The 11,674-nt window shown below is 44.9% G+C and overlaps 1 protein-coding gene across 1 annotated transcript; it reads right to left on the bottom strand.

Annotated features, from left to right (window-relative positions):
• Positions 1 to 2,729: 2,729 nt before the first annotated feature.
• Positions 2,730 to 11,238, bottom strand: GCM1 (glial cells missing transcription factor 1). Its single transcript, XM_042803445.1, has 5 exons — positions 11,126 to 11,238; positions 9,071 to 9,323; positions 8,058 to 8,170; positions 6,923 to 7,051; positions 2,730 to 3,350 (listed from the first exon to the last, which is right to left on the bottom strand). Exons 1-5 carry the CDS (start codon positions 11,225 to 11,227, stop codon positions 2,730 to 2,732), a joined length of 1,218 nt encoding a protein of 405 aa, XP_042659379.1. The 5' UTR covers positions 11,228 to 11,238.
• Between the last annotated feature and the right edge of the window lie 436 nt (positions 11,239 to 11,674).

The raw sequence follows: 11,674 nt of genomic DNA, 5'->3' as shown, positions 1-11,674 counted from the left end.
AGGCTACCCATCTTCAAAGACTTGAAGAAATAGTTGATCTGCAGGAAAGAAAATCAGACATGAGGAAAAAAATACTAAAAGTTGGGATTGTCATGGTGAAGCTGTGGAACACTTTGTGGGATCGGTAAGCAAAATCCCTTTGCTGGAAGCTTTTAAAGACAGAGGAAGGGGTTGGTGGGTGTACAGGGAACTGATGGTACTTTGGTGTGGGAACAATGTCTGAGGAGCCTTCCAGCCACTTATCTGTAGGGTACCATTGCTGAAAGGTGATGCTGTCAGTGGTGCAGCAGAGAGGTAAGGAATTCAGAGGAGAGGGCAGATGAGACGGAGAAGGATGGCAGTGGGCAGGGTCCATGCCCTTCCCAGTCCCTTGCTGGTGCAACCGGTTTGGCAGTCGCAGAGGAATCTCAAGTATGGGACACTCAGTGCTGGGGGATCTGTCTGTCCCTTGTTCTGCAGCTCTCCTCGTGAAGCACGAGTGCTTATGGCTCCTATTGATTTCCATTTTTCTGTCTTAGAAGTGGAGGTTGTTATTACCCTTGATCAAAGTTTCCTTCTCCAAGTTACTGATCCAAAGAGTTATTGTAGAACACACAAAGTTTGGTATCACCGTGGGAGTAACTCACAGACTAAATAAAAGTTTGGTGAGCTGACATTCACGTATAACAGCAGACTGTCATTTTGTGATCTACATTTAGAATTTTTCCACATAAACCAAATCACTACACATCCCCTGTTTCACAAATTGCAACAAACATTTTGAAACACTCTATAAATACAATTTATTCTTGTCTCATAAATGTCTCTGAACTCCACCCTTCGCAGTAAGAGTGCTTTCCCTAGTAACTAATACATTCCAAAGTCTTTTAAAAAGAGAGGGAATCTAAAAAGATGAAAACAAGCAAAAAAAAAAAAAAAGTACAGATGATAAGACTGAACCTGTTTGATGGACACAAGATACACCACAGTCTGTGGTACTGTAAAGTTTTTATTGCCACTTGTTTCGTAATACTCTCCTCCCAGAGTCATCCCAATAAGAAGTTTATTTCCCCTTGGATCACCAGGGCATGGCTAGCTCCACAGGCAGGGCAGGGCATGGTTAGGACCGCCAGCTGGGCAGCCCTCTACCTTCGTGGTGGTTAAAGTAACCAGCCATGAAATCTGACTCCAGACATGACATCCCGCAGCTCTTCCTTGCAGAGGTGGAAGTGGGGATGTGTGTCAGTGCCTCTCTCTGTGGGGTGAAGGCCGGCGGCCCCTGAAACCCAGTCCAGAGAGCAAGCAGAGGCTAGTCATGCAGAAAAGTCATGCAGATGTGAATTATGGGAAAAGATAAAGGAATCTTTGCCAAAGGTGTCTGAGCTGGCCACGAAGTTCAGGAAACAAAATTCATACTTGGCACCCTAATTATTTGAACAAATGTAGGGAACTGATAGCTCCTGCTGCAATATAGCTTGTGGTAGTGGTCAGAAAAGGGGGTGATGTATGGAAAAGATACTGAAGGATTTGTTACAATCTGCAAAGAAAGAAATGAAAAAGTGGCTGGAAGAAGCAGTAAGGCACCTTGAATATATACATGTATGAAAGTGGGTTCAGCCCTGGAGAGAAGCACTTAGGGATACCGGTGGATGAAAAATCAGACAGGAACCAGCAGTGCACACTTGTAGCCTAGAAAGTCCATTGAATCCTGGGCCACATCAAGAGAAGCATGGCCAGCAGGTCAAGGGAGGTGATTCTCCCCCTCCACTCTGCTCTGCTGAGACCCCACCTGCAGTACTGCATCCAGCTCTGGGGCCCCCAGCACAAGAAAGGCATGGACCAGCACGAGCAGGTCCAGAGAAGGGCCACGAAAATGATCAGAGGGCTGGAACACTTCTCCTATGGAGAAAGACTGAGAAAGTTGGGGTTGTGCAGCCTAGAGAAGAGCAGGTTTTAGGGAGACCTTATTGTAGCCTTTCAATATATGAAGGGGACTTATACGAAAGACAAAGACTTTTTACCAAGGCCTGTATTGATAGGACAAGGGGCAGTGCTTTTAAACTGAAAGTGGGTAGATTTGAATTGGACTTGAGGAGGAAATTTCTTTTACAAGGGTGGTGTGGCACTGGCACAGGTTTCCCAGAGAAGCTGTGGCTGCCCCCTCCCTGGAAGGGTTCAAGGCCAGGTTGGACGGGGCTTAGAGCAACCTGGTGTGGTGGAAGGTGTCCCTGCCCATGGCAGGGGGGTTAGACTTGATGATTTTTGAAGGTCCCCTCCAACCCAACCTGTTCTGTGATGATTCTATACAACATGTTTGCAGGGCTGGTGTAGTGGAGGGACTTAGATCACTGCCCGAAGAAGCTGGAAGAGTGCAGAGGGTTGCACATGACAGCTGTGGTCCTTGGGGGTCATCCATCTTCGTCTTCCACAGTCCCACAGGCTTGAGCAAACTCCATCTTAAGGGGGATTTAAATGTTACCAAACCAGAATGGCAGGGAAGTAGTCTGTAAGAAGAGCTGATGCCTTTTATTAGAGTAATGAAGTGGTGGGAGAACATATAACAGTTAAAAAAAAAAAAAAGAACAAAGGCAAGTCTTTGACCACACTTGAAGAGGCATGGAAGCCCCTTCAGGCCCGCGAGAGAAGCTAAAGAGGGAATTGGTGTGGCCGCACTTTCACATCAACATTGCAGCAGGGATGGTGAATTAGGCCCATTGCCAGAGGATAGGGAGAGAGGACATTTAACCCGGTCACCGTAATAGGTACAGGTTAAAAAACGTGTCGCTGTTGCAGTAGCTGAGACCCATACGGCACCCTCCCTCGCCCACGTCTCCTTCGCTTCCCCTCAGAGGCGCCAGGAGCTGGCAGCGGTGGTGTGCCCCACTCGCCATGGGGCAGGGGCCTCCCTGAGGCGCGGGGTAGGGCGGCAGAGGGAGGCAGCTGCCGCTGTAGCCCGGGGGGGATTTCTCCTCACAAGCGTCACCCCCCAAAGGGCCAGCGTTAGGCCTGAAGGTGTCATGGCCGCCCTCTGTCACGGGCGGGAGGTGCTGGGTGCCGGGGTGGGCGCAGCGCTGGGGGGAAGGTGCTGTGCAGGGCGTGTCGGCCGCGGGGACGGCAGGGCCGCTGCAAGGCCTCCCGGCGCCGGGCGTCCTCCCAAGGGCCGGGCTCCCGCTCCATGGCGGCACCTGCCCAGCGTCCCCGTCCCCTCCAGCTGTCCTTGGGTATGGCAGTTGCCCAGAGCAGCTGCCCAGCATTGGATTCCGGGAACTTTTGCTTAAATGTCCCCCAAAATTATCAGGTGGCACGTAAGCATCCGGCTTGGAAAAAAGCAAAGGCAAAGCCTCCCGCGTCGGCATTGCACCTGTCAGAGACTTGGGAAAGCAAGGTGTGTTTTAGTAAAAAGCAAGGTGTAGTCTAGCAGCATGAAATAAAAAACATCTGGTATGAGACTCTCACTAATGCATTAAATTAATACAGGTAACAAAGCAGACTCTGTAGCAGAGCCTCCATGCAGGACAGTGCCAGTGGGCTTTAGGGGCAAATCAAACAGGGCTCCCAGATCACAGGTCTGCATTTGTTTCATCAGTTTTTGCCCTAAGCCTGTTTTACACTGAAAGAATTGTTAGACCTTGCATTTGCAGCCCTCAGGGCCTGCTGACAGCATATACTGAAGAAGGACCTGAAAATGAAATTATGCTAATACATTGGCACCATAGAGTTTGGAAATGCTATGTATAATTTTTTAAAACTGATTGGTTTGAAGTGATTGTTTCACTACAGTAATATTATGCTTCAGCTTTTCAAGACTCTACTTCTGTTTCTAACTGATAAATTTTCCTATCTTTACATAATTTTACCCCACAAACAGAAATTTAATTCAGGGAGGGAACAGCACACAATAATTATTCTTCTGGGTCTTTTGCTCTGGATATTTCACAACTTCCTTAATTGCCTTAATTATTGGATTATAATTTTGTAAACTTTAATTCCTTTCAGAACACTCATTCTGTGCTATGATTATGATGAGTACTTACAGGTCTCTGTTCTTTGTAATTCTGGTTTTGCATTCATTTAATTATAGTGATTTTGCTGACTGCCAGAGTAGCAAAGCTCCTTTCAGCTGTTCTCCACTCACCATGAGAAGAAATTCCAACAACCTGATGTAGGACCCAGCCCACCTTCAGCTAAAGGCCCACTGACGCCATAGAGAAAATGTTCTATGTATCACTTGCTCCATTTTGGGCTCATACATTTTTCTAAAGTTCTCCTCCCTGGTCTCTTGTGAGCACATTAAAACTGAATCTTTTCAGAAAACATTTTGCAGATTCAGCAACACAGGTTCTGCATGTCAAATCAGACTCCTGAGTTAGTTGTATCGCAGCCAGTCTTGTCAGAACACAAATATGGGTTATTCCCAAGAAAAAACGGCGGGAGAGCCATGAACTGGAAAGCCAGCTGAGGGTGAATGGTATCACTCCAACTGCACAGTCAGACTAGCTGAAGAGCCAGCTCTACAATCAGATATTTATGACATCTTTGGTCTGTTCCTACTCCCACACAATTCAAAGTGAAAACACCAGGAAGGGAAAGATGAAGACATGCCTAGAGGGAACTTGACCTCAGTAAGACCAGTAGGTTTAGGTATAAAAGAAAAAAAGCCGCATGGCTCAATAACATTTCCTAAGTAAGGTCTATTTCTGTGTTCATGGGAAAAGAATTAAACCACTGATATGAAGAACATTGTTTCTATATTTGTTAGAGATTTACACAGCAGTTCAACTGCTTTTTCTTATGCTTGTGTTCCCAGGCACTTGTGTCAAGAGGCCACCAGCAGTCCACCCTGTACTCTCTGACTGTCCCATCGCAAGTCAGTGGGTCTCCACGAGAGTCACTCCTGAGCTCTGTTTTTTAGTGTCCACATGAGTATTTCCAGCAGAAATAGCCACAGCTCCTAAATTCATATTTCATTCAAATGGGTTTAACTTCCTCTGTTCACTCTTTTAATCTACACCTTCAGCTCCTGGATGCCTCTGCTTCCCCATGTGTCCATTTAAGAAGTCTGACCCCACCCAGCCCAATTATCCCTTTTGTCTGTAGCTGAAGGGGCACTGATTACTATCCTGAACATCAGGCTGGGGAGGATGCACCGCCTCTAGCACGTTAAAAGACAAACTGCGTGTGAAGACCAGTGGTGTACAATTGCACGTAACACAGCCTTTGCAAGGAAGGTCACTGGAGACAGCCGCACTGCTCTACCCAGTTCTCTCCATCAGGCACATGGCAGTCCACAGCATCTCTTCAGAGGCTTTCACAAGCTTTTTCACACTCAGCAGAGATGGTGTTTTAATGTCAGTGCTTCTATAAGCCTTTCAAAGCACTCTTCTGCCTTCAAAGCGCCCCTGGAGATCAGGGAGCAAGCAGGGCACAGCAGGCAGAGATGTGCCTTCCCCTTATCAATCCTGGCAAAACCTGGGGGGGATGAGCAGAGGTGGAGGCTGCCTTCATTTTTCTGTGGCACCTCCTCCATGTCAGTGGAGGACCTCAGGACACGTTAATGTGGAGAAAACATGACGTCCTGTTGTCTCTCCACGGGTAGGGCAGTGCCTCCTGCACCTGAGGGTGTCCTCAGAGCTCTTGGGGGTGTGCACATGGCCAAATCCTGCTCAGGGGCAGCTGCTCTGCAGAAGAGCATCTCTCTCTCTGATGGGCATTAAGTCTGTGAATAAAACGATCCAGGCCTGCTACTGAAGTAACTGGGTTTTCTTAAGTAAAGGTTGGGGGACTGGAGGAAAAAAGGGTAAGGATTTCTGCATTTTCCTTGTTAATGACAAGTTTGTATTGTCAAGATTCAATACACAGTATATAATAGGCATATCATATAGGTAATGTTATATATTGTATTCTATACTAAAATAGTATATAGTGTGTATGTGTGTGTATGCGTACATACATATGTGAGTCTTCCTCCTGAATTCAGTTATTGTCAAAAGTGTTTCCCAGTTTTCAAGTGTTCACTTGTTACAATTTTCTCACTGGGTGTTGTAATCAATACTATAAGTTAGATGCAATTAAAACCTTCTAATATTCTCCTTCAATGTCAATACTGATTAGACTAAATATCTAATTACTTTATTCCCAGATTTCTTTGTAAATTATTTAATTTCTGGAGCAGCACCAAGAAAAAACGTGTAGGAAATTTTTCTAAAGGCAACTCTTGCATTTAAAAAAGGAAAGAGATAGAGCTCTAAAACGATGTCCATGCTGCTAAATAAAATGAGACCAAGGACTGTTGTTGTTAACAGGGACCAAAAGGCATGGTCTGGCAGTGTCCCACTACATCATGGCCTTGGGTGACCTCTAGACCTGAAGTGAAGTGATGCAAGGGTTGTATTGCAGCCCACCAGTGGCTATTTTTCACAGCATCAGCTTGAGATTCTTATTGCCTGTGGCTTGTAGCATGACGGCACTTAGGGGCACAGGGAGGTTCAAAACCAGCTGTGTACAGTGAAGGGACCCAAACCTGATGCAACCTTGTCCAAGATCCCGTTAAGGAATGTTCCCTGGCACATGCTGTCCTCCTGACCTGTACCAGGGCATTTTGTCCGTGACCACAAGTTAGAACTAGCCAAATCCATGGCAGGGACCACGTGAATAGTGACGCAACTGAGCCTGCCCTCCAGCCCTGCTTTTTTTACCAGTATAGGTGTAATCCCTTGATGCCACCAAAGAGGCTCCAGATGGTGGATGCTGGCAGTGGATGACAGTGCTGAGCGGAGCAGGATGCTCAGGACAGCCCTGCTCCTTCTTGGCCTGATCACAGGGAGGCAGAGTATGGAGGTGTAAAGCCTGCTCCCACCCAGACCCAAAGCCCAGCTAGCCTCCACTGTGCCTTGAACCATGGATCACTGACACCACAGTTTCATTGATCGATAATAAGAGTTACCTCAGTCTCCCGGATTCTATTTAATCTTGGAGAAGATGGAGAAAAAGCTGTCTGTGCTTTTTGGATTGATCTTCTTGCTTCTGCTTCTAGTTTTGTTTCTGGACGCGGATGGTCATGAGCTCCTTTGGACTTTAGAAAGCAATTATAATGTGTTAAAATTAGAAACAACCTTGTTCTTAATCTTAAGGGAGAAGAATTTGTAGCACAGGCCAAAACCACACATATGGCCTGATTTAATTCTTAGTACTTAATAAGACTTATTTAATGTGAGCTCAAGTAACAAACATATCTCAGATGATGTGTGATGGGGTAGAAATTATCTGATATCATAAAACCAGTGCACCACATCTACATGCAGAAGAAACTCCCCACACTAAAGCCCCAGCTGAAGCCACAAGGTCTTTTGCAGCCTGGCTACAGTGTTCCTGCAGTCATTTCCATTCTTCTTACACTTTAGGCATGTTTATCAGAACATTAATTTCTATTAGCTTCCACAGAGAATTAATTTTATTCAGCCTGCACATAAGTAAAAGACTGCAAAACAGGAGACAGTTCAATGGTTATGGTACTGAACTAGAACTCCGTCTTCCAGAAATAATGCCCATTATTGAAACACTTGCATACACTGCTTTCCAGATATGTTACATATAAGGCACAGATGGCATTTTCCATAGACAGTCACTTGGGTACAACCATTTTCTGTTTTAAGATAGCCTCATGCTTACGCATGGTGCCTTGGAGAAGAGTTTGAGATAATGTGCCATTTCTGACTTTTTGAGGAATTGTTGGTTCCTATGTACCTGAGGCAAAGTGCTTAAAAATCAACAGGGTTTTTTCATGAGAACCTAAATGAAAAATATAATATGCTGTAAAATTGTAGTATCATAGGCTAATTTAGGTTGGAAGGGACATCTGGAGGTCTAGCCCAACCTCCTGCTCAGTCAGGACTAACTTCAGAGTCAGATTAGGTTGCTTAGGACCATGCCTACTCGTTGGGAAAATTCTTCTCCTTACAGTCATTTGACCTTGTCATATTCAATGATCCTTATTTGCTGGAACAAAAAATGTCCTTAATTAAACTTAAAAATCAGTCTTTAAAAATAGCTTGCACAATGTAAAGTAATTTTATACCAACCTGAAAAAATATGAATTGGCCTTCATGCCTCCAGAAATTGGTAACTGGGTAACCACCATGGCCTCGGCAGGAAAGGAGCTGCAGGGGTCCACTGCAGTTTGGACAGCATTTCCCTGGTGGTGGAAAATAATTTCTATACACCAGTGATCACATGAATCCCATGTGACACAATGGTTCATTGGTAGTGGATCGCCACTTCTGGTTTGGGACTCAGAAACTACACTGAGAAAAACTATGCAAAAATCAATATAAGCAAACTAATAATGGCCTTTATTCTGTTCCATTATTAAAAATAACTGGAAAAAAATTATTTCTTTTATAGCTGTATTATCATTTTATCATTTATTATCATGATCAGTTTTAGCTGGTTTTAGCTTGGAAGTGTCTGGAATGTCATGTGTGTTCTTTTCTGATTTTTCTAGAGGACATCATTCTGACCTCAGTGAATGCTTGAGTAATGTTCATCAGATCAAAAAATCAGTATGTGCTAGCTCTACGGAGAAATCAACAATTGTTTGGAATGGCCTCATTAAAAATGTGTGTGCAGCTTATGTTCTCTATTGTCTTGCTCTGATGACATGACTATAAGGCCTACTTCCCAGTTATCATAGTCTATAAGCAATTTCTTGCACGATTTGCCTCTTGAGTTGCTCCTGGGCTCATGCAATAATGAAGCCAACACTCAAGTCATCAGGAACAGGACAGCAGGAAGCTTCCTGCACTGAACAGCTTTCTCAGTAGCTTTACTCATGGGCCTGAGAAGTCTGGGAATCAATTTCTACCCATCAGAAATAGGGATTTAAAAAAGAAGGAAAAAAAAATGAAAAGGAAACAAACAAATCCTCCCCCAACAGTAAGAAATGTAAAATGTATTGCTCCAGAATCAAGAGTTGCATTGGAATATAAGGAATGGCAGTGGGAAGGTTGGATAACCCATAGGGCATCCTCTGATTTCATTTATGCTGTGTTCACTTATGAACTGCCATATAGTGAATAGCCACGTTCATACTCACGCTGTTGTTTTTGCCTAGCTTTATCACATATGGCTGGCCTTAGGTAGATTTTCTTCCCATCCAAGGTCGAGCAGTTGTTGCTGCAGACCACCACCCCAAGGCAGGACTTTTTTAAGATGCGAGAGTTGTGGTTGTTGGTGTTTCTCATTGCCCAGCTGCTGTGGTGCCTCTGAGCGTTCTTATCCTCTGAGCTGTAGATACGTTTTACATATGAATCTGGCCATTCTTGAAACCAGTCTATATGTTTTACCTCCTGTGGAGAGACCAAAGCAAGCCACATTTTAGGCTGGCAGAAGAGAAGAGCTTGTGCACGAGCCGAGTGACCTGATCCTCTGTTGGGTGCCCTCTAGCCTGGGTAACTCCAGCACCTCGGCAGATGGTGCTGGTTGGCAGGAGCAAGCAGTGTAGAGAAGGCAAAAAACCCACAGCTCCCCTGGCTGTGCAAGCCCCAAAGCATCAGGAAAGCCTGGCCAGAAGGTTGCTCTCACTCACCCACTGGTACAGCTCAGTGTGGGACCTCCCCGGGGAGAAGAAGGTGGAGCACCTGATGTAAAATAGCAGACACTTTCCTTGCAGGCAGCAGTCACAGCCCAATTACCTTCAGTTAGCTTTCATGGCAGAGATCCTGTTTTGCCTTTCAGGCTATTCACAGCAGCATTACACTGAATCATTTGGTTTGATTTGGCTCAGCTCGCTGGAAAAAGGGCAAACACTGACTCAGACTGAAATGATGCCCACATTTGTAGGTCTTTAGCTCTGGACCGGTTCATTTTGGCCTAGCTGCCGTGAAAGACTTCCACGGTGATTTTTCTGAAGTCCGAAACAAAGTAATCTAGTGACATATTAGTCAGGTTTCATTTTCACTGCTATAGACTAAGCAAAAAAACCCCAATGATAACACTGTAATGAGCGATAAAAATAAAACTCGAGGGACCAAATACACATCACCTCAGTGGGTACAGTCAACACAGTAAAATGCAATAAACTGTAAAGCACCTAACATACCCACTGATTGTTTTGATGGAAAAGGTCTTCTAGAGGTACAAAAACTTAGTAGGAATTTTCTTGAAATTGCTGGTCCCAGCCACTGAGAGCCATTATAGAAGCAAGAACATCAACTGAGAAGAGAAAAACTTCTGTGCTCCCCCAGGAGCCATCAGATAGTGTAGGGAGGGGTGTGGAGGAAGGCTCCAGGCTGAAATACAGGTGAAGGTGACCTTGGGGTGGAATGCTGGAAAGGAGGCAGCCTGGGCTATGGAGGCTTTGGGCAAAGAGCAGTGGCATTGTAGGGAAGAGACTGGGATCAGGTAAAATGACAGGATTGGGGAGGTCAAAGGCAAAGCTGGACTCTGAAGGACTGCAGCAGGACGAATCTGGCACAAATATGCTGAGGTGAGGGACAGGGAGATGACTTTGGTGTGCAGGGTGCTGTGAGCTTTCAGTGAGGAGCACCATTGAAATTTTTTGATCAGACGACTAGAAAAGGACTGAGGGAGGGAAAGATCACTATTTTGCCCTTCATCAAATACAAGGCAAGCTTTTCCTTGGTGCTCATGAAAGGAGTGTTGCCTCTGTGTGGAAAGCCAGCCTGTTTGCCTGAAGCCTGATCTGCAGCGAGGCTGATCACCCAGAGTTGCAAGGCAGCTGTGGGTGCTGTGCTCACTTCTCGTAAAGCGTTACCCAGGGCAAAAACCAAGTCCTGGACATCTCTGGTCAAGCACCCACAGCAGAAGATAATATTTTTTTCCCTGAATTCTTTGTACCTCATTGACTCATGGACCAGAAAGGTAACGAATCTACAGTATTGCTATTTTTCATGTATCAGCAGATCTTTCAACAATCCAGCAGCTCTTTCAACTTAAGGAAAAATACATAGAAACTTCAATATTTGCTCAACATTTTCTAGCTTTTCAATAAAACACTGTCCCATACCTTGAGGTGGTGAAGAGAATAAAGGCAATGAGGCATAGATGACTGAGAAAAGCATTTAAGATCAGTGGTGAAGTGGAGATGACTGGTCAGAACTGGATAAATTTCTAAGACACAGACACATACCTGGGGAAGCTTGATGTCATTGATATCCCAACTTGCAATCTCTCCATGTCGGGAAGCAGAGTCCTCCTGCTCCATAACAACCTCGTCTGCACCTTTCAACATTTTCTAATTCCTTCTCAAAGTTAGCGAGAAAGTTTCTTCTGGCTGCTTTTGAAGTTGACTGGCTGTCAGCACTCTCAAGCAGTTTACAACCAGGAAGCTGTTTCCTGAAGCTAAATGATAGAGAGGCTGCTCATTAAAGATAAAAATCAGTGTTCTTCTGCCAGAAAAACTTGTTCCATTAAAAGTTTTGCAAGCTGGCAATGCAGTGGAAAATATAGCTTAGAGATAGCCTCTGATGTTACAGAGGCATCGTTAACAGCAAGAAAACCGTGCCCTTGTCATCTGTTTTGTTTTGCTCAGTATCCTCTCATACCAAGTTTATAGTCATGTAACTCTGCTTGCAGGCTCTTTGTACATCTGATCTGACTCTGGCTCATTATTTCCAGAGCCAAACTGATTGAACAGCTCAGTGGCTGCTTGGGTTGCTACTTACCCATTAGATATTTT

The sequence above is a fragment of the Tyto alba genome, unplaced genomic scaffold (genome assembly GCF_018691265.1).
Source record: "Tyto alba isolate M040663 unplaced genomic scaffold, T.alba_DEE_v4.0 Super-Scaffold_40, whole genome shotgun sequence".
Taxonomy (NCBI): Eukaryota; Metazoa; Chordata; class Aves; order Strigiformes; family Tytonidae; genus Tyto; species Tyto alba.
This window is presented reverse-complemented; position numbering and strand designations above follow the sequence as displayed.

What these genes read in the sequence shown, in the direction of transcription:
- GCM1 (XM_042803445.1), bottom strand. Translation starts at nt 11,227, where the DNA reads ATGTTGAAAGGTGCAGACGAGGTTGTTATGGAGCAGGAGGACTCTGCT. An exon ending in GCCAATTCATATTTTTTCAG is followed by an intron (nt 7,052 to 8,057) that starts GTTGGTATAAAA and finishes TGCTTTCTAAAG; the next exon opens with TCCAAAGGAGCTCATGACCA. An exon ending in ATAGAATCCGGGAGACTGAG is followed by an intron (nt 3,351 to 6,922) that starts GTAACTCTTATT and finishes TGCTTTCCCAAG; the next exon opens with TCTCTGACAGGTGCAATGCC.